The sequence below is a fragment of the Lycorma delicatula genome, chromosome 3 (genome assembly GCF_047948215.1).
Source record: "Lycorma delicatula isolate Av1 chromosome 3, ASM4794821v1, whole genome shotgun sequence".
In the NCBI taxonomy this organism is placed as follows: Eukaryota; Metazoa; Arthropoda; class Insecta; order Hemiptera; family Fulgoridae; genus Lycorma; species Lycorma delicatula.
Window position 1 is genome coordinate 207,150,531 of NC_134457.1, and position 21,390 is coordinate 207,171,920.

Here is a 21,390-nt window from a genome sequence, read left to right on the forward strand (position 1 = left end):
GTTATAATATATAACAATGCATTAATTATTTGTAAAATCGGTAAATTTATTGTTAGTTTTATTGCAATACCGTTCTCCTAGAAGAAGTGGTAGCGTCTTTGCTTTTCATTCGGAGGTTCCAGTATTTTATTGAATTTTTAATGATTTTATATAATTTTAAATGTTCCTCAAAGTGGTCTTATATTTCTGCTATTCACTTCTACATACCGATTTAGCAGGTTTATGTAAAAAGAAATGTGACGACAGAGGTACAGAATTGTAATGCAATTGCAAAGTCCTGGGTTCAAATTCCGGTCAGGCAAGGTATTTTTCATACGCTACATAATTACATATTCTCACACAATTTTCTGGATAATGTAATATATTAATCATCCACCAGGAAAAAAAATTTTTAATTAAAAATTACTTTAATTTAATTTAAAACTAAAGCAATCCAAATTAGGTTCCAAAAACCATAGTTTTATTATCTATTGATAATTGACGGAAGTGTATAAAATTGATTATGTATATACTATATAAAACCTAAATAGAATTTTTTACATATGTGTACCATATTTATTTACAAAGTGTTTATAAAAGCCATTTCAAGATTCAGGTGATGGTCCCACACAACAAAAAAAAACTTTTTATCAACATATGTCTGGAAACTCTTAGTTTACCAGCTGTCCGCATTTTGTATTTTTAACATAAAAATTTATTTTTCAGGAATGGTTGATCGTATTAAGCTGAAATTTCGTATACTATTAAGGTATCTAGATGTTTTCTAATATAAAATAATGAACCTGATCTCTCAGTCCATTTAAATTGTTGCCATGTAAACTTTTTAATTGTTAATATGTTTGCAACAGCTGGTTTATTTAAATTTTTTGTTATACAAAAAATGTTAAGCGTTTTACGACAAAGAAAATTTTACGTTATTTATTCAGATCTGTTGATAAATAACAAAGTTATGGCAAATATTCTTGAATTGTGTCACTTTAAATTAAAAACCCAGTTTTAATTTCCTCCTGAATAAAATTAAATAATTCGACAGGAACTACACTGGAATAATTTTATTAATGTTATTATGTAATAAATTATAATAATGTAATAATACAATTTTACAATAAAAAATATTACAATAAAAAGAAAATATTACAATAAAATAAAATATTACTGAAATCATGAAAATAATTAATAATATTAATATTGAAAAATAGATTGATGTAATTTAAAACAGATATTGGAATTAACAAGTCATTGTAGCAAATGTAAATAAAAACTAACATCCAATTTGTCTTTTCCTATTGACCAAGTGAATTCAGTGATCTTTGCGGTACGAGTATATTAATTACTTTTAAACGTTCTGCCTCGTCGCCTACGTTGTGTTAATTAAACTTAAGCTTGTGAGAATAATAATGATAAATAAAAATTAAATTCTGTTCACTTTATAAAAAATATTACTGTATTGTAATTTCTTTAGAACAACAGTTTTGGTCAATACATGATTAAAAACTTTGAGTGATCTAAAAATGTTGGTTTCAAAATAGTAGTAGACCTCCTTCTTAAAAATATGTTGTAACTTGTCACCCGTACTTGGTACTGGTAAAAATTATTTTCCCCGGTTCTTAGCGTTACCTAACAACCACCAGTTGAACGTACTTCGTTTCTCATCTTTTTTTTAATGAGTTTTATTTTATGTTTTTTAGTCAAGTAACGGGAGGCAGATGCAGCGAATTGCGTTGCACATGCAGAACAGTGGCTGTGGTAATTGTGCCGCCACACCATCACACTTTTTAAAAAATAATAATTCTAAAAAACCCGAAAATGGTTTTTAGATATTTATTTGAAGATATTTGCAATCCCCAATCTAGTGAATAGTATAGTCGAAAATGGGGAAAATTTTCAATTAATGTTCAAATATTTTTTTACCTTTTTTCACCACTTTCAAGATCGAATTTCAAAAATTGAAATTAAAACCACATGAAAATTACACATACTAGAAATCTAGGTGATATTTTAATTTATCGAGAAATTAAAAAAAAAAATTGTAAATTTCATTGTTACTCCATTGTAACCCTTTAAACTCTTAATTTCAAAAAAATCATTCTTAGAGTGTACTTAAACGTAAGAAAAACTTGTATAAAAATTTTCATAAATTTATTTTAGGTAGATTTTGTTGGGCGTTGATGAATCAATCAGTCAATCAGAACAAGTTGCTTTATAGGTAGAGATTATATTCTGATGCTAAGTTCCAATTTGCTAAATTATATTTTAAGATTAGTGTATAATGTTGCAGCATGAAACTTGGAATTTTTTTCCAAGAAAAAACAATTATTTTTATAAGATAATTTAAAGAAAATTTATACGTTATTATTTTAAAAACAATTAAATGATTAAATCAGTTTTGAAAAGTCATGGGTTGGTTCTCTGAGATTCCCGGCATTGTGAGATTATGAGAGATAAAATAAAATTTATATGTAGAAAAAATTTGACTGTTACATTTAATAGTCTAAAAATATGTAAAGATTAAATTGCGTCCCTTTTTATTTGAAAATGAAGATTAGTTAGTTAAAAAAAAAATTTCTTTCGGCACGCCGAGATGCGGTGGTAGATTTTGCCGGTGCCAAGTAGGGGATAAAAGAGACTTCCAACTTAAAGTTAAGAAAAACTAAAAATTTACTCAATACAACGGTTGCATGTGAAAAATGTTTCACATGTTTAGCATACGGCAAGCCCCATCTTCTTACTATTCTAGCAACATTTTGGTCATCCGTTACCGTAAGAGTCGGCCATATAAAAAATTGTTTCAGATAAACGTTTTAGGTAATGTTTAGAGGACTGACGACCACTTTAAATCGATGGATGCTATGTCTATTAAGGGAGGTATGATTTTTTTTTGTCATCGAAACCCCATTTTTTCCACCCCCATGGGCTAACGGTTAGTTATATTAAAACGTTTTACTTAGATAAGTTTTAGGCCCTTATCCAAAGAATAGTAAGCACTTTAAACTAATTAAATATTTTTCTTATTAAGAAATTAGGTTAATAAGGTTATAGCGATATTTTGTTTTTTTTCAAAAAAGCCTCTTCCCCATTTCCACCCCCATGATCCGATTTTGTCCATTAACGAACTCGACCGTTATTTTGGGTCACTATATTTTATATATCAATTTGAAAGTGAACTTTTGAACTGACGGTGTGGATTTGGAATCTACGGGATGTGAAAATTTCGAAATTTTCCGGAAGTCGAATCATGGTACCTTTCTTATGAAATCGACTTAAAATATATTAACTAATAAATTTTTAATAAAAGTATATGATAAAAAATAAAATAATTTAAATTATCTTTTACTTAGATCATCCTTTTACACTTCAAAGTAGTAATTATAATTCGTACTTAGAAAAAAATATTTTTTTATAAAATATCAAAATTATTTTGAATGTATTTTATTTATATGTATATGTTTATTACTTAAAAATAATTTATACCGTCATTATAAATGAGTAGATCGGACCCAGTTAAGATTTCTTTGAGTCCGATCAACCAGCCAACAGACTATTTTATTGCCGAGTTACGATTGGAATCGATGAACTTGCTTACATCGTGTCTGGCCTGACACGCGTACATTATTACTGGACGGATGGGGCTGGACTCTCTGGAAAAAACCCCAGAAAACTGAAGGACTAGTGAAAATATTGAATAAAAAATCATCGTATTTGAAATAAAACTTACCTGATATAAATATGAGAAGGGGAAAAATTAATTTTCTGAAAATTTAGAAAAATTTTTATTTCGGATGGTATAATCTGCTGATAGTGAGCCAAGGCTCACTGTAGTAAGTAAAACAATAAGTGTAGTAAAGCAGGAAATATAATTCTTATCAGTGATTCAGAAATGCAAACTATTGGATTTTATTACTGACCTTTCTGTTAACGACCTAAATATTGGTATGAATATAAAAAATATACTTTAATTATATCATTAATTAAAATATTTTTTTTTATCAATTACAAAATTTAAAAAAATTAAAATTGAATGTAATAAAAAAATGAAAAAAAAAATCTAATTAATGTTTAGAGAATTCTAAATATAATAAAAAACGAAACGTGAAAATCGGTCCAATATTGATCCATTATTAAGATTAATATCTTAATAATGGATCAATATTAGTTTCGAAATTTTGAAAAACTAGGAAAAAAATTAAAAAAGATCTTAATTCAAATTAATATGATTTTTGTTTTGATAGATCTAAAATATTACAAAAGAACCTTTTTGTTGTGGGATCATTTAATGAATCATCTTTTATCTTTCTTTCTCCTGTACAAAAAAATGGAAACCATAAAATTCTACAATTTTTTCAAATTTAATCGCATACCGGGCTAGTAATCTTATAATAAAAATCAAATTACGACGATTTTGAAAATCAGTTCAAAATAAAAATATTTTTTTTCGGATTTATTAACAATAATAATTTCAGTAGTAACAAAGAATTACAATTTGACCAAATTGTTTTTTTAAAGAAAAACCTTTACACTTCTTGACTCAAGGTTTATTACAAAATAAAGTCAGAGTACAAGTAAAATTATAAAATACATAACTAGAAAATAAAAAACATGGAATTCAGCAAAATGAGACGGTTTTAATTGTCATTATATCATTAATACTTAAGTAAATAGTTTTTTAAACACAACAATTATTAGAAGAATAATTTGTAATTAATAATAAATCGACAAACAATTTTTACTGTAACATCTGATTGAAAAAAAATAGAAGATTTTATCAGTGTAAGATTAAAATTCTGACTGAAAAAGACGTATTCCAAAAAGTATTTATGGATTGTTTGTGGCTGGCCAAATTTACTATTCATAGAACATTAAGTAGGAGACAAACTATTTTAATATTATAATACCTGTTACAGATTTGGTAATAAATGTGTGTTTGTGTGATCGATTTACCGCTATGCTGCTTCTTCGGAATCATTTCTGATTAGGTGGGGAACATTCCCCACTAATCTATCTAGTGATCTATTGAACATTTTATCTTGTTGCTTATCGATTGTAACTTATCAATTATGTTAATAAAATATATATATTATTTTATATATAAATAATATATTAAAATTTAATATTATAAGCGCGTGCGCGTGTGCGTGTGTATCTGTAATGTAAATAATAATAAATTATAAATATTAAGTAAGCTAACATTGCAAGTAATTTTTCTTTTACCGTTAAGAACCATATCCAAGTATTTCAAGTCGTGTAATTCTTCGTAAGAAAGATCATCACCAGCTTTTTCAACTTCTTGTGCAAGTTTTTCCTGAATATCTGGATTATTTGCCAATTCATAAAGGGCGAAACATATTACAGAAGAATTTGATTCATATGCAGCCAATATAAAAAGAAAGGTTTGAGAAGCTAAGTCTTTTAAAGTCAGTCGATTTTCATTTTCTAAAACAATTTAAAAAGTAATTAATAAAAATGTTATTAAATAAAAATTATTTGCAGTTTGACTTTACAAAGACGAACTTATTATTAGTCATTTTATTATTTACACATTTTTACAGTAGATTTCGATCAAGGATAAACTACATCTTTAAAAGCAAATAATTCTAGAATAAAGTCATTAAATAATAAATATAAATCAGTGCATCAATCATAAAAAATTTCAATAGCGTAAAAATTAAGTATTGCAATCGCGAAAAATTTCGGTTTTCTGATTTTTGACTAGTTTCGACACTACGTCTGTATGTACATACGTACGTATGTATCTCGCATAACTCAAAAACGATTAGCCGTAGGATATTGAAATTTTGGATTTAGGACTATTGTAACATCTAATTGTGCACTTCCCCTTTTGATTGCAATCAACTGAACGAAAAATGTCCAAAAAAGCTCTAAAATATATGGATTTTGGAATTTTCTTAACTGTAGTAATAAGTCCTCCTTAAGAGCTTTACAACGATATATATATCATAAGTGGTACTTATTTTCGTTGGTTCCAGATTTATAGCCAAATAAAATTTTTTTTAATGAAATATTTGAATCTTAGAAGGGGAAGGCACATCGGTTCGGCACTGCATTCCTTTTTTAAACTTTTTTTCTTTTTAATTTAAATATATTGATTTATTTATAATTATTAACCTCGGAATGTAAAATAACTTTTTAAAATAAATAATAATTCAATAATAACAATAAAAATACAAAAAAAATTCGAAAAAAAAATATTTTTTGAAATAAAATTTTATTTACTTTTTAAAAAATGTGTATGTGTAATTTAAAAGGAGTAAATCTGGCGTTCACATCAGATTCTTACATATTATTTAGATGGTGAGATGTTTTAGTTCCATGGATCTGATGTTATTTGGTCTAGACTCCACATTTAACAATCCAAAAATAAAAATTAAAAAGTTAAATTAAATTTTTTTTGTCTATTATTAGCACAACAAGCTATCATTATTCTACCAAACGTTTAATTCATGTTTCTTTAAGGTTTTAACTTTAGAATTTATCTTAACTGTAAAATTATAAAAAAATTTCAAAAGGAGTTCGTGTGATCTGCCTATTAATTAATAACTACTGTAGTTGTAATAGTAAAATTCATTTTAATTTTACATTCATTTATATAAATTATAATAACGTGTTTTGTAATTATTAATAAATCTTAAATAATCTATTCTATTCTATTACCTAAATAAAAAAGGAAAAATACTTTTTGCTTACTTTGTCCTTGCTAATTTATATATATAGACTGTTGAAAATCCCCTTTGGCGATTAAAACATGCTAATCACCTGTAACGTTATTATTTTCCATATGGATACGACATCTTGATCATAAAACACATACAGTTTAATTTTTTCATATTCTTAGGTGATTATTTCACTTAAAACAAATTAACCTCCAATAAAATACCTGACTGAACGGTTTATAGTTCCCCTGTCAAATGCTACAACTTATCGATGAGTGATTCTGTTCCTTTAGGATGTTTCAATCATCTGTTCTTAATCTGTTGAAGTAAAACAGTTTTTTGCAGTATAGTATACATAAAAACACTGGACAACGGAAAATCGGTTGATTAGTAAAGTACAGTTCTAATTCTGGTTAAAAGTACTTCGATCTCCCGTGGGATTGTAAAGGGGAATGAGCGCCTACCTGCCTGGAGGGAGGTAAATACTCTCTTGTGGTGAGAGAATTTGTCTCTTGCTTAAAATTCTGCACGAGTAGATATTCCTTTATTACTATCTATTCCTTGTCATTATCCTTAATTCTCTTCCGCCATTTTACGTTTTATGAGTGTAGATCAGACCCGTCTAGAACCATACTGAAGATACCAGAATTTATAAACCCAAGTATTGTTATATATAAGAATCAAGTATCCTGTGATTTGGTTGGGAGCAATTGTATGTGGCTCTGTATAGACATTTTTTTTCTTGTCAGACGAGTGAATATCAAGCCGAGGAACAAATTTAAGTATAAGTTTTAATAAAGATACATAATCTAGCTGGAAGTAAGCTAAACTACAGCTAATCGAAAGAAAAATTAAATTGAAATCTTATAAACAATATGAAAGGAAGATATCCTTTTTTTACTTATTGTAATTAACTTTCCTTAAAAGCAATGCACCTGAGTCTTCTACTTTTTGTCGCTCTTTCTTTTCGGCCTATGTTCATAAACACGGGTTTATTAATTGGTTTATTCCTGCATGTTCATATAGACTATTCAGTACCAGATATCTCTTGCTGTATAGGTTTCCACCCACCCACGATATACGTTACTGCTACGATGAATTAATTATTTTATTCAACACTTTCATTTTTTTTAGCCTGGGTAGTAGCTTCTATGAAAACCATAGTTATTCTAATCTCCGTAGCGAAGTGATAGAGTCTGTGTCTTTAACTCGCGGAAGATTTAGGGTTAGAATTTCGACTAGGCTTGACATTTTTCATACTTCTTCAGTTCACCACTCATATAAGCAAGAAGATAAGATAGCAATAATCTGGCTTTAATAAATAAATAAGTTTCAGCTGTTTGTATATGGTCTCAATTTTTTCTTCCTTCTCAGCATTGTGACCCACCCACTCTTATTTTCCAGTTAATCATGGTATTTTATGACTGAGCATTCGAGACGTGTTGGTACGAATGAGTTCGTAAGGGGGCATACACATCTCGAAGTTATGGGTGATTCAGGAATGCGTAGGGTAACTCCAAAGGGGGGTGGTTTTAGTTGGTATTCTGTTGGCGGTTGCATTAGACCACCAGCAGGAGTCCGACACTTTGTGCGTAAATGCATTTCCACCTCCGTCGCAAAAAATAAGTAACCATGGTATACACGTAAACACATGCACAAATACAATATATTTTTTTTTAAATAGATTAATACTAAAAGTAACAAAAATTCAAATAATACTACCTTTTATAATATTAGGATTTTCATCAAAACTGCAGTTTTTATCCCACATCTCCATTAATAATTGCATAAAATCGCTGCGTTTTACGTTATTTTTGCTTCTATAATCAACTATCTCCTTAGTTAAGTTTAAATAATAATGTTCCACTTCTTTAGGTGTAAACCTTAATTTAAAAATCCGTGCAATGTCTTTACTTAACATAGGTATTATGAATCTAAATGCTTGAATTAATTTCGGTTCAGTTACTTTAAATGCTACTCTACTTAATTCACTATCATCTTGTATTCTATGTCCCTCGATTCCAATCGAAGTTCTTGCTATAACATTTACACCGTGTCTAGCTATAACATATTTAAAGTCAATATCTTCTTTATCGTTTAATAAATTATTTATGTATTCCGTTAATTCGGACGCACACGTCTTCATGGTATGGAACATAAATTTCATTTTTCCACTAGCAAATGCCGGAGTGAGTTTAGTTCGAATAAATTTCCATTTTGCACCGTCTAAAGCAAACAGATGACCGGAAAGGCGATCGTTGCTTTCGTTGTAATACATTCCTCTATCACAAAAATTATCAAAATCTTTAACCAAAATATTTTTAATTATATCTAAATCTCTTACAACTAATGTAGGAGACAAAAAAGAATAATATCCTACATATTTATAATCTTTTCCGCTATTATAAATGTCCGCTATTATTTCACCGATCGATGTTTTACTTAAAATAAAACTTGTAATTGAACCGCATGGTATTTTTCCTGGTACAGAATAAATCCCACGTCGTTTCCAGTAAGTGAACTTGTAATTAAAATATGCAAAAGTAACTAGTGCAGTTGTAAAAAGTGCAAGTATTATTTCTTTCCAATAATTAGTAAAGATATTGTGCATCCCCATTCTGTAACAAATAAATCATTGTATAATAAATGATATGTTGAATGTAATTTAGAAATAATTTACATAATAAAATTATGTTGCTTAACTTACCAAAAATAATTATGCTAAAATAATAATTATATCCATTCAAAATCTTTGATATTGTTTTTTAATGCCATAGACTGATAAAATGTTCAGTAATTCAAGGTAGATTTTTTCTGCTGAAAATACATGGAGGCATTTTAGCATCCTAACGTTCGCACTGTTGTCTAGCAGATTCAAAGCAAGATGATTATGCAGCCTAGACACATATGTACCTTGAAACTAGACATCCAACTTCTACTCGAACGTATGGAATGCCTTCGTAATCGTTGATCAGCATTGCTCGTGAACTACAGTGCGTGGGTTATGTTCCATAAAATTTGAAGTCTAAAAAAATAGTTTGGAAGAAAGATTGAAAAAACAAGAATGTAATTCAGTAGATTTAAAGACGTTGTAAAATTATAGTAAGAGATTCTCACTTCTCAAAGATGTGATTTTGCTGCACTATTTGCCCAAAAAATAAGATTAACAATTTTTTAAATCCACGACAGAAAACCTTAAAAAAGTAAAATAGCTGTATTTTTACTTTATAATCCTCTGTGGCATTGTGATATTGTTCTAAGACGATAAATTTTAAGATTCTGATTAACCGACGTGCGTGACTATAATGATAATTAAAGCTTCCCTATGCAGTCTACGGGTCACGCACAACGGTCAATCAAAATCTTAAATTTTATTATCTTTAAAACAGTATCATAATGTCACAGAGAATTATAAGGTAAAAAAATACAGTTATTTAATTATTTCAAGTTTTTCTATCGTGGGGTTTTTTAATCTTATTTTTTATTTAATATTTTTTAAAGATTTAATAATCCTGTGCCCGACAATAGGACGTTTATAGGGTGGTAATGAAAGTTTAACATACTTGATCAGCGCAAATTATTTAATAATCCACAGAATAATGTAGCCTTGCTGGAGTTAGACCTAGAAAAATTCAAAAGCAATTTTGAAAAAACATATTTACTGCAGCGCCCCTGGCGGCTTATAACCGTAAACTAATCTAAAAACCTGCTCTGAAATGATTCCTATGCAATGTACCGCATCGAATCGGTCCAGTAGTTTTTAAAGAAAATAGTAACAGACATACTCATACAACCTCTTACACCAAATGCACATCGTCTCCGTTCCGTCGTGGGTAGAAAGATAAAATTTAGTTTGTAAACTAAATTTTAATATATTAAAATAAAAGTACAATGGAAGAACTACATTAAATGTTTACTAAAATATATTCATCGTAGAAAGTCCACAAAATTTGTTTGCAAACAAATAATAATTCTAAAAAACTAAACGCGCATTTCAACTCTAAAGCATTCATCATTAGCAAATGGAAGAAAATTAATTACGAGTAAAATAAATAAATATATATATATATATATATATATATATATATATTTACTTTTGAGGCCACATTAGACACTTTAGTCGTCCATGTTTCAGTTCCTCGTCAATTTCTGTATTAGTCAAGCTTTTCGATTTTCCCAGTATTTCTTCATTCTATCGAATCGTTGCTTCCTGAACTCATCTGTGACCTCCACTGTGTTATGCCTTTCTAATTTTTTAACGTTGAATCCATTGTTTTGAAGTGCGTAGTTAATTTTCATTTTATCACAGGCATCTTCAACTCTCAAGCCAATTTCTTGAAGATCTCTTTAGATTTCTCCAACATATTTTACATAGGTTTTTTTTTTGTTAATATTCCTTGTGACCAGTTGTTTTAGAATTCGGTTCTCAGGTATTCTTAATACGTGGAAGAAATGGTAAATTCTTCTTTTTTTCATTGTACTGAGAATCGGGTTGACTTGCTTTTAGACTGTTTCATTTGTGGCAATTCGCCAGACTCCATCCTTTTAAAACTTTTATTTAAACAAGTAATTCGCATTAGCGAATTATCAGAACTTTATTATTTCATATGCATTAAGATTCTATTAATAAATATTAATAGAATTTTAAAAAAATAGAAGGGAAAAATATGATAATGATAATAGTAATTAATTAATAGATAATAATAAATTCTCACGAAATACCACGAAAACAGATTTCTTACCTGTGTTTAAAAATAAAACTGTGAAGATAGTAATAAAAATTCTAAGATGAAAATAACTGACGATTAAAAATTTATGTAAGTCCTACAGGGCAGTCCTAAAACGTTGAGTAAGCTTAAGAACAGTTTAGACTACAAATACTCCCCGCAGATATTGGCCGCCACGTCCTAATGCTCGCCCCTTAAATGGGCCCGGATAAGATAAGAATTATAACAAATAGAAATTCAACAATTACCAATACACTCATTAGTTTAAAACGTTATTGTTATGAGTCATAATTTATTCGAAAGAAATCTATAGGACTACTCTAAAATTACGTATACAAAATATTTCGCTTTTTATCTTATAGTACAATTTTAACACGAAAAATTATATAAAATGTAGTGTAAATAAGGCCGTACGTAATTACAAACATAGATTCATGCGTCGTAGGCGTCCTTTGAAAAGATTTTTGATAGAAATCAATATTTCTTAAATCGTCTAAAAATTTACTTACAGAATAGTATCCCACCATAATTTTCTCTCGATATTAAAGCAATAAAGAGCTTTTGAAACTTAGTTATTCAAAAAACTTAAAATTAAATTCAGATAATCAGTCATTTTACTTCAAAATAAAGTTTGTGAAATAGTTTTTTTTTCTATAAAACTGTTATTTTTCCGGTGAATATAAGTAGCTATAGCTAGTATCGGGGTTTTTCAAATTTTTAGGTTTTACAATCCCAACTAGTTCGTTTAGACCAAAAAAACATATGTACTTACATTTGCGTGTCGCACTGCTTTTGGTTTATATCTCAGGATTAACAAAACCGATTTTCTTCAAATTTGTCTCAAATATTTCTAAATGTGGGGCATTTATCATATTAATTTTTTTCAAAATTCGTTAAGGGAGTGAGTTAGGACATTACGAAAAAATCTATTTCAAATTCCTTAAAAAATATTTTAGAGAAAACTTAATTAAACAAATTTATTACTTAACGTGCATTTATAAATAATCCAAAAAAGATTTTTTTCAAGCAGTCAATCCCTACCTCTTAAAATTGAATTTATATTTTTTTTTCTTTGCCTTTATCTCCCTTTGAATTAAATATATTTTTAATGTTTTGAAAGTTTATAATTCATATATAGATCTAATCAAGAAATGTCTGTGATTGATTTTCATTCTATGAGTAAAACCGGACCGAAAATGGCAAAAGGTTTTTTCCAATTTTCTTTTTCTTATTTTAGTGTTTATTGCAGGGATTGTTAGATTTAGAGAAAAGTTTATTTATAAGGCTAGTTGTTAAGATTATCCAGTATATGATTATTTTTCGAAAAACGTTTCTTAAAATTTATTCCCTGCTTCTAAAAAATGAATATTATTTTTATTTTTTTTTTTTTGTTTTTTTTTTGGCTTTATTAATTTTTATAGCAGGGATAATGATGCAATAATTTTCCAACTTTTTGTATGTTAATTTAAATGAAAATATTTTCATTTAACAAAAATCTATCAAAACGTAATTATTTATATAACTATTAGCTGTTTTATTCTTCAAAAAATATCTACTATTGGCAGCATTGCAAATGATCTACATTTCTTAGAAAATTGGTGAAATCAAATTTTTTAGAGTTGATTTTTACAACATCGATATCATAAGCAAAAAAGTTAAAAACTACGTATTCAGGGGAAAACATTCAACCATTTTATTTGCAATAAAATTCAATATTTTATTCAAAATTTGATTGTAGAAACTGCTTATGGCCACTGATTATTATTTTGGTAAAGAAATAATTCTGTTGTTTAAAAAAAATGATAGGAAAGTCTATATTTATTAATTTTACAACGCTTTGTACCACATTATGTGTATACGTACGTTATTTATTCTCTAAGTTAATAATAATCACAGGTAAAATGATAATCATGAAATTTTGTAAACAGAATATCCACGACCAAAAATATACAATACAAAGAATGTGCTTTATCACCTATTCTTATGAATGGCACATTCTAATAACAAAGGAAATAATTCATCTACGTAAACATTATAAAATTTAAATAAATATTTAGACATACAATCTATATTCATTGTTTAGACAAAAGCACGATAAACATTTATATTTATAAAAAAAAGAAAGACTAATTATGCACTATTTTCCAAATTTTAGTTATCTTATCTTGAGATAACATGTCCAACGCTTTCTGTATTAAAAAACAGAAAAACAAAGGTGAATTAAAATACATTATTAAACACTGATCTGCAGAAATATTAATCTTTTACCGAATTTTCGAAGAAAACTACAGTATTACTTTCGGTCGCATGGTAGGAGCAAGGGGTAAAAATGAATTTTCTTTAAGTTTTAAGCTATGAGGAGTAAAAAAATACTATTCAGTTAAATTGTTGTTTCCTTATATATTTATATTTTATATTTAGGTCTATGTACAAAATTTTGTATTATGAAAATCTCCTAAACTACTAGATCAGTTTCATTGAAATTTAGTTATTCTGTAATAGTGTGTCTGAAGTTGAAACTTTGATGAAGATTAGTTGAATCGTTCTTGAATTACGCTCAATTTAATGTCGAAAAAATTTGAACAGGACAAGTTAGAAGGGTGGTACGTTATGATGCTGCAAGCTGGAGCGTTTAAGTTTCTTTATTTGTGGTAACTATTGGTAGACTCGCCGTAAACATTGTCATTTTCTATATGTATTTTGTGGTGTAGTATTATATAAAAAAACAGGTTCCATAAACATGCTGCAGCAAGTTTGAACCAATATCTGTTTCGGTTCCGCCTGGCAGCTGATGAGCTGTGCGTCTGCAGGGAGGTCCAGTCAAATGAACAACTGATGGTTGACTGCCCTCCTCTTGAGGGGGGCCAGAGACCGAGCCACCCTGGAACTTAAAGGTAAAGGGGAAAATTGGCCACTCACAACAAGCGGCGAGTCAATGTGGCGAGAGCCACATTGTCGGACCGTGTGGGAGTTCCTTGATGCGGTTGCTTTGTTCGACCATCATCAGTAGTTTACCTAAGAAAAAGACTTCTACCCTACTTCTGTGGAAAGCTAACCTAGAGATATATGGCTGACTACCAGCCAATTAAGGTTTCAAGCGCTTTAATATGGTGGACAGGTACTTACTGGCATTCAGCGGCCTAGGCGTGACAATGAATTGCTGTTTAGACAAAGTAAATTTCAATTTATAGATGTCATATATATTTTTAGTAGTTGACGAGGTGTGCCTACCCATTTTGGTAAATATATGGTAAGTCAGCAGTTGGGACACGTAAGCCGATGGTGTATGTCACCGCGCTTAGTTCGCTAACGCTGTTAGGTAAGCTCTAGGAGCTATTTAGGACACTGGTCGCTAAACTGTTTCGAGGCTCAGTAGCCGTTTTTGGTACAGACATTCGATCTTATGCTTTCGGGCGAGCGAAAGGGGGGTGGCGGGAAAAATTCCAAGCAAACTTGCTGTAGCGTATGTAATTGTTGAGTTTTGTTCTAAATTATATATTGATGTAATCTAGACCTACTTCCTATTGCGTAGCAACTAATAATAGTAGAATCATTCATGAATCTTACATGACTAATGTGCTGTTTATGAATTGTTGTAAACACAACACTCAGTTATAAGAATTTCATTTACTTATTAACCTACTCTAATCATTGCACTGTAAAGAATCATATGTCACACATCGCTGGTAATTATGTATTAGAAGTGGTTATTTTAGAAAAATTTATTGGGGAGTATATTTTACTTAATGAAATGAGTAGCTGTTAGTTATTTATTTTTACTGTTTATTGTGTTGTTTTTATTTAAGGCTTTGTCATAAATTCTGTTATGTAAATTTTTAATATTTCAATACCGTTATTTTCTTTCAATATACCAAAGTTAGGAGGAAAAGGTACAGTTCATAGTCAGGAGAGGGTAATTGTATACAGTATTAACAAATTTCTTTCTACAAAACAATGCCGGAACCGGAATAGTGAGGAAAAGTGAAGTGCTGAATATAGTTGTTCAAGCGACAAAATTATCAGAACGAACGGTCCAAAGAATTATAACAGAAGGGAAATCAAATGAAACTGAAGTCATCCGTGTTCATTTTACCGAGAAAACGTCTAAATCGCCCCAGCACTGTGTTTTATTTAGATTCGTTTGACACGGATGCTTTGAGGGGTTTAATAAATAAGTTTTATGTAAATGAAAAATGCGTTCTTACCGTGAAGAGAATTTTTCAAAAAACCCGCGAACGTGAAATAATTTCAAAGGGAGTAAAAGATGGTTAAGGAGAAGTTTACGTAAAATGGGATTTAGATGGTAAAAAACAGAAGACAAACGGAATATACTGATGGAACGGCATGACATTAAAATGCAAAGAATGAAATTTCTACGACAAATTCCCCTGTTTCGCGAAGAAGAAAAACCGACTATATGCAGAGATGAAACCTACATTCACAGTAATCATGCACCATCAAAATCGTGGGTAGACACAACAAAGCTTTATGAGGACTGAAAAGATTAGTATCCAAGGGCTGATAATTTATAATTGTTCATTCCGGCTGTAATAAAGGATTCATTAACGATGCTTTACTTATGTATGAGTATTTGACTCATACAGAAAAACTCATATAGAAAGGAAATTAACACAAATCAATGGATTCCGAAAAGTACACGAAATGGTTACGTGAGAACTGTATTCCTAACTTGCCACCTCGATCAGTCATTGTACTAGATAACGCATCATATCATAACGTTCTTCTACAAAAGCAGCCAAATTCTAACTCTTTAAAAAGCGATGTGATGGTTAGCCAAACAACGTATTAAATGTTCTCCTGCTCTGACGAATACTGAATTATATGATATAAAATTTTACAAAGAAAATCAAAAGAAATTTCTAATAGATGACATTTCGAAAATTATGGTCACAACGTTCTACGGTTGCCACCTTATCCTGACTTAAATGCATTGAAATGATTTATAGTCAAGTAAGAGGGCAAATAGCTAAAAGAAATACAACTTTTAACATGTCGTTCCCGCCCGATGTTGCACTAGTTTCGGGATACTTCCAGCTAGGATGGAGTATCGATGACTAGTTGGCGATGTTAGGGCGGATTCTGGAGGGTCTCCCGGGCATTAGAGTGCTGATTGCTCTGGACGCTAACGTCAAGTCTTCCGCATGGGGTTCACCACTCACCGACCCCAGAGGCGCTGGTCTCGAATATTTCGTTGAAGGCAGAAACTTCTACTTGCTTAACGAGGCAGAACAACCGCCGACTTTCTCTTCCGAACTGGGAGAAAGTTACATCGACGTCATCTTGGTGACCGGCGATCTGCTTAGGTGTACAAGTAGTTGAACCGTCTGGCCCAAGGCCAGTGTGACTGATCATAGTCTTATAACCTATGAGATCGCTTACGATGGCGGTCCAAGAGCTCCAGATTTGGATCGCTATAACCTAAGGGACCTGGATCAGCACAGGCTGCGGCGTGAGTATGCGGCTGCCTTACAGGGGTTGGAATAGCTCATGGAGCACAGGGAGAAGGTGAAATTGATGACTGAACTATTCAGCCGGGCCATCAAGACTGACTGCGATTGGGTCCTACGGCGGCCTCGGCCAATGGACGGACCCTTAGGAAGCAGCCAGTCCGCTGATCGGAGAGTGCCTGGAGCCGTCAAGACCGTTGCTTCCGGGGACCCATCTGTTAAAAGCAGGCGGATACCCAGGAAAAAGTGGTAGTCCTCTGACCTTAGCATGCTGCGTGCAAGAGTTAGGTCCGCTAGGAGAAGATACCAGCGTCGCCACCTAACGGGGATTATCGTTGATGACGTGCGCGCTGAGGGTCTGCGGATCTACTGGCGCGCCCGTAATGAGAGTACATGCATGTCATCAAGGAAGCCAAACTCAAGTTTTAGCGAGACTCTATGCGCGAGTTGCAGCGCAACCCCTGGCAGCTCGTGAAATCATATTACCGGCCAAAGCCATTGCAGATGCTGTCCAATGTTCAGATTTCAACGGAAATATCCTTTTTTACCATCCCTGATTCCATTTTGACTTGTTTCGGCGTGACGTCTGCTATAGGATATTGAAATTTTGGATTTAGGAGTTTTGTAACATCTACATGTACACTTCCCCTTTTCATTGCTGGACCAAAAGTCCATTGCAATCGACTGGACCAAAAGTGTCCAAAAAAGCCCAAATTCCCAAAAAGTTGGATTTTGGACTTTTCTTAACTGCAGTAATTAGTCATCATTGAGAGATTTTCAACGATATAAGTGGTATTTATTTTCATTGGTTCCAGAATTATAGCCAAATAAAATTTTAATTAATGAAATATTCGGATCTTACCAAATTTCAGATTTCGACGGAAATATCCATTTTGACTAGTTTTGGCGTGACGTCTGTACGTATACACCCTATGTATTTCATATAACTTAAAAACGATTAGCCGTAGAATGTTGAAATTTTGGATTTAGGACTGTTGTAACATCTAGTTGTGCACCTCCCCTTTTAATTGCAATCGACTTAAACAAAGAATGTCCAAAAAACCCAAAATCTCCAAAAATTGTATTTTTGTTTTTTTTTTTAACTGCAGTAACAAGCCCTCATTGAGAGTTTATCAACGATATACGAATATATTATAAGTGGTACTTATTTTTATTGGTTCCAGAGTTATAACCAGTAGTTAGTTATATAAAATATTAATTAATAAACTATTTGAATCTTACAAGGGGAAGGCACATCGGTTCGAGTCAGAATTCATCTCCGTTTTCAACTTTTTTATAAAATTTAAATATACTGATTTATTAATAATTATTAACCTCTGATTGTAAAAAAAAAATATATTTACGATAAATAATAATTCAATAATAAAAAAATTATGAAAAAATAACAGAAGTTATTAATGAAATATAATTTTATGCACGTAATTTTTATTTTTAAAAATGTGTATATGAAATTTAATAGGCGTACAAGTCATTTAGTGTCCACATCAGATTTTGATTTTTATATCTGAGTTTTTCTTTGTAATTAGATTAAACTTTTTGAAATATAAACATTAAAATAAACATAAAATCAAATACAATGTAGTACAGTATCATATAATGTAAAGCAATTCTTTATTAAAAGATATTTTGTAGATGTTTTGTCCTTATGCAAAATGAACGATAATTTTATCCTTGGAAAAATCTTCTACTTCCTAAGAAACGAAATCATCATAACCAAAAAAATATAACAATCCAATTTTTTAATGTAAAATTGAATGAGATCACGTAGTACAGAAACATTCATTATTTATTTAATAGACATATTATGTAAGTAATTTTTTGCTAAAAAGAAAATTTGTTTTATGAACTAAAGTAAATATATATTCCTATAAACTGTTTGTTATTAAAAATTATAAGTAGATTATAAACACTTTAAAACTACAATTATTAATTATTAATACAACTTTAAAATAATGCGTCAGATATAAAAATAAAAATAAAAACAGTAAATACTTTTATAATTTCCCTTTTTATTTCCACTTAAAAAAACATTCTTCAAATCAAAAAAAAACTAATATATACTTTAAACGTTTTACTTTCGCAGAGTTCAAAAAGTCTACATTTAAAAAAATTGTGTACTTTTTATTTTTAAGTCACTTTTTATTATTTTTTAGTTATTTATTTAAGAGTTTATTATTTTTTATTTAATTTTATTTTACTTTGCATTGTTGTTTTACATTTATCTAAGGGTGCAAAATGGAGGCCATATAAAAAAAATATCTGAGTGCAGGAAATGGAAAACCAAGAAAATTTTTACTTTATAGACATTTAAAAACGATTGAAAAATTATAAATAAGATTATTATAGTACAGTGCGCGAGCTAAGACTCCCTAAATTATGAGAATAAGTATTACTTTTTTACCTTAATTGTTCCAATTAATTTTCTTAAAATTTTTCTTGAATATTTAAACGACATATCTATACATCATCATCATCATCATTAATACTAAATCATCTATGTAAACAACGAAATTTTTCGTAAAAAAATGTTTCATTCAAGAGTAACCGGGGGTTAAAACGTACAACCAGTGACTACCTCTTTCTCTTCAAATAAAAAATATAATCACTGAAATTGATCCATTTGGTAAAGAATTATATGATTGAATATATATAAACTAAAATAATAATAGTAATTCTCGCTTATTCAAAATAAGAACCGCTCTATAGTTTTATTAAAAGTAAATATAATACAAAAGGAAAAAAATAAATACGAATATATGAAATAAACGTAATAAAGATAACGTAGAAGATAGAAATTGGAATGAATAATTAAAACGTAAACTAAATAGGTTTTTCCTTTTGATTGCAAATTCCAAGAAAACACTACTTAACCCGAAATGTTTACTTAACAAAAGCGGGAACAAGAAAAAGATCATACATGTATAAGAAAATATTTAAAACAGTTATGCGTTTATATAGACAGACAATTCCTTTTCTTTCACAATTAATTTAAATAATAAAATAAAAATACAAACTTACGTGTAAAGAATACATTTACGTCAACTAAACTAAATATTTTCAAGAATTTTAATTGTATATTACTAAAAGATAAATAAATACATTGTAATGTAATTGATTAAACATTAAACTGTTAGTTATTGTAGCTGATTAAATGAAGACGTATGCATAAGAGTAGATAGTACTCTTATCTTGACATTCATGGTTAATAAGTAAAGGTTATGGTTTGCCCAACCATATATCAAATACATGAAAATGTATTTGATATACGGAGAACGGAGTTGAACAATGACCCGTAGATAATTATTTGCTAATTCTATAATTAACTCGATAAAAATATAATGAAGATTAGAACAAATAAAATAATTAAAAAATAAAAATAATAAAATAATTTTTTTACGTAATGTAAAATAGATAAACAGCCACTTTAAAAGACAATATGTAAATACAGATAATCGTAAAAAGCACATACAAATCATGAAATAAATATATTTTTCAGGACAAATTTAAAGTTCTTTAAAAATTTGAAAAATCGTATTAGACGAAATAGCGATACTTAGTGCAACGATAAATAAAATCTTTCTCAGGGAATTTACAAATATATAAATTTGACGCTTCCCTCTTTCTAAAGTATCTTCTTTTCTAAATTTAATAGGGTATAATTTGTTTTATTTTTCCACTTATTGTTTTATTACTGCTATGAAGCAACTATAGGTATAAAAGAAAAAAATATATATAGATCGTCCAGAATTTCGATATCGGATTTTTTTTAGAATTTCGACGTTCCACCGCCCTCGTGAGTTCAAAATTGAAAAAACAACCATAGAAGTTTCTGGCAAATTTATGTGTGTACTTAAGTGTGTTGGCCTGTATTTTGATTACTATCTCCAAACTGGCTCATCCCAACCCCGTAGTGGAAGACACCCGCCTAGTGACGTTCCGGTCTCCATACCCCCCCCCCCCTCCTCCCACGACGTTCCTAGCCCTTGTTGGGCTTTAACGGGAGTCGTCTATCGCCCTCTGACTTTAACATCTCATAGTAATAAGCCTGGCCTTGTTGGGATGCCACCGATGTAAATGCCTCGGTAGACATTTACATTTTGAAGTCAGCTTTTGCCTTCGTCGTAGACCTCGTCCGGACATCTTGAATATCCTACATCGTATCATTCTGAACTAGCTAACCGAGCTCGCGGAATCGCGAACTCCGCGCCTAGTTCTAATTATTATGAACCAATTTCGTGAATGTCTCGTATTTCGAGGCAATGAACACAACTTACCACCAAAAATGTTGATCGCAAAAACGAAATTTAGTGCTAGTTCCCTTAGTGACCAGACCAAAAAAATAAATTTTTCTAAAATAATAAAAAAAATTTTTTTTCCAAAAAAATTTATTTTTTTGGAAAAGTTTATATATGAGGCATTAATGGCATTAAATATTAGGCAAAACTAAAAAGGAGGAGAAGTAGTTCACGCCATTTTGAATTTTTCATTTTTTGTATAGTGGTCGTA

At 30.0% G+C, this 21,390-nt stretch overlaps 1 protein-coding gene across 1 annotated transcript in view; it reads right to left on the reverse strand.

The window, feature by feature from the left end:
* LOC142321295 (uncharacterized) overlaps window positions 1-20,071 on the reverse strand; it is a 78,635-nt gene extending 58,564 nt beyond the window's left edge. Inside the window, exons 1-3 of the mRNA XM_075359292.1 lie at window positions 19,903-20,071; window positions 8,391-9,286; window positions 5,209-5,430 (exon numbers count right to left, since the gene is read on the reverse strand). Of these exons, the coding sequence (XP_075215407.1) occupies window positions 5,209-5,430; window positions 8,391-9,285 (1,117 nt within the window). The 5' untranslated portion in view covers window position 9,286; window positions 19,903-20,071. The remainder of the gene's footprint in view (window positions 1-5,208; window positions 5,431-8,390; window positions 9,287-19,902) is intronic.
* Window positions 20,072-21,390: the final 1,319 nt, after the last annotated feature.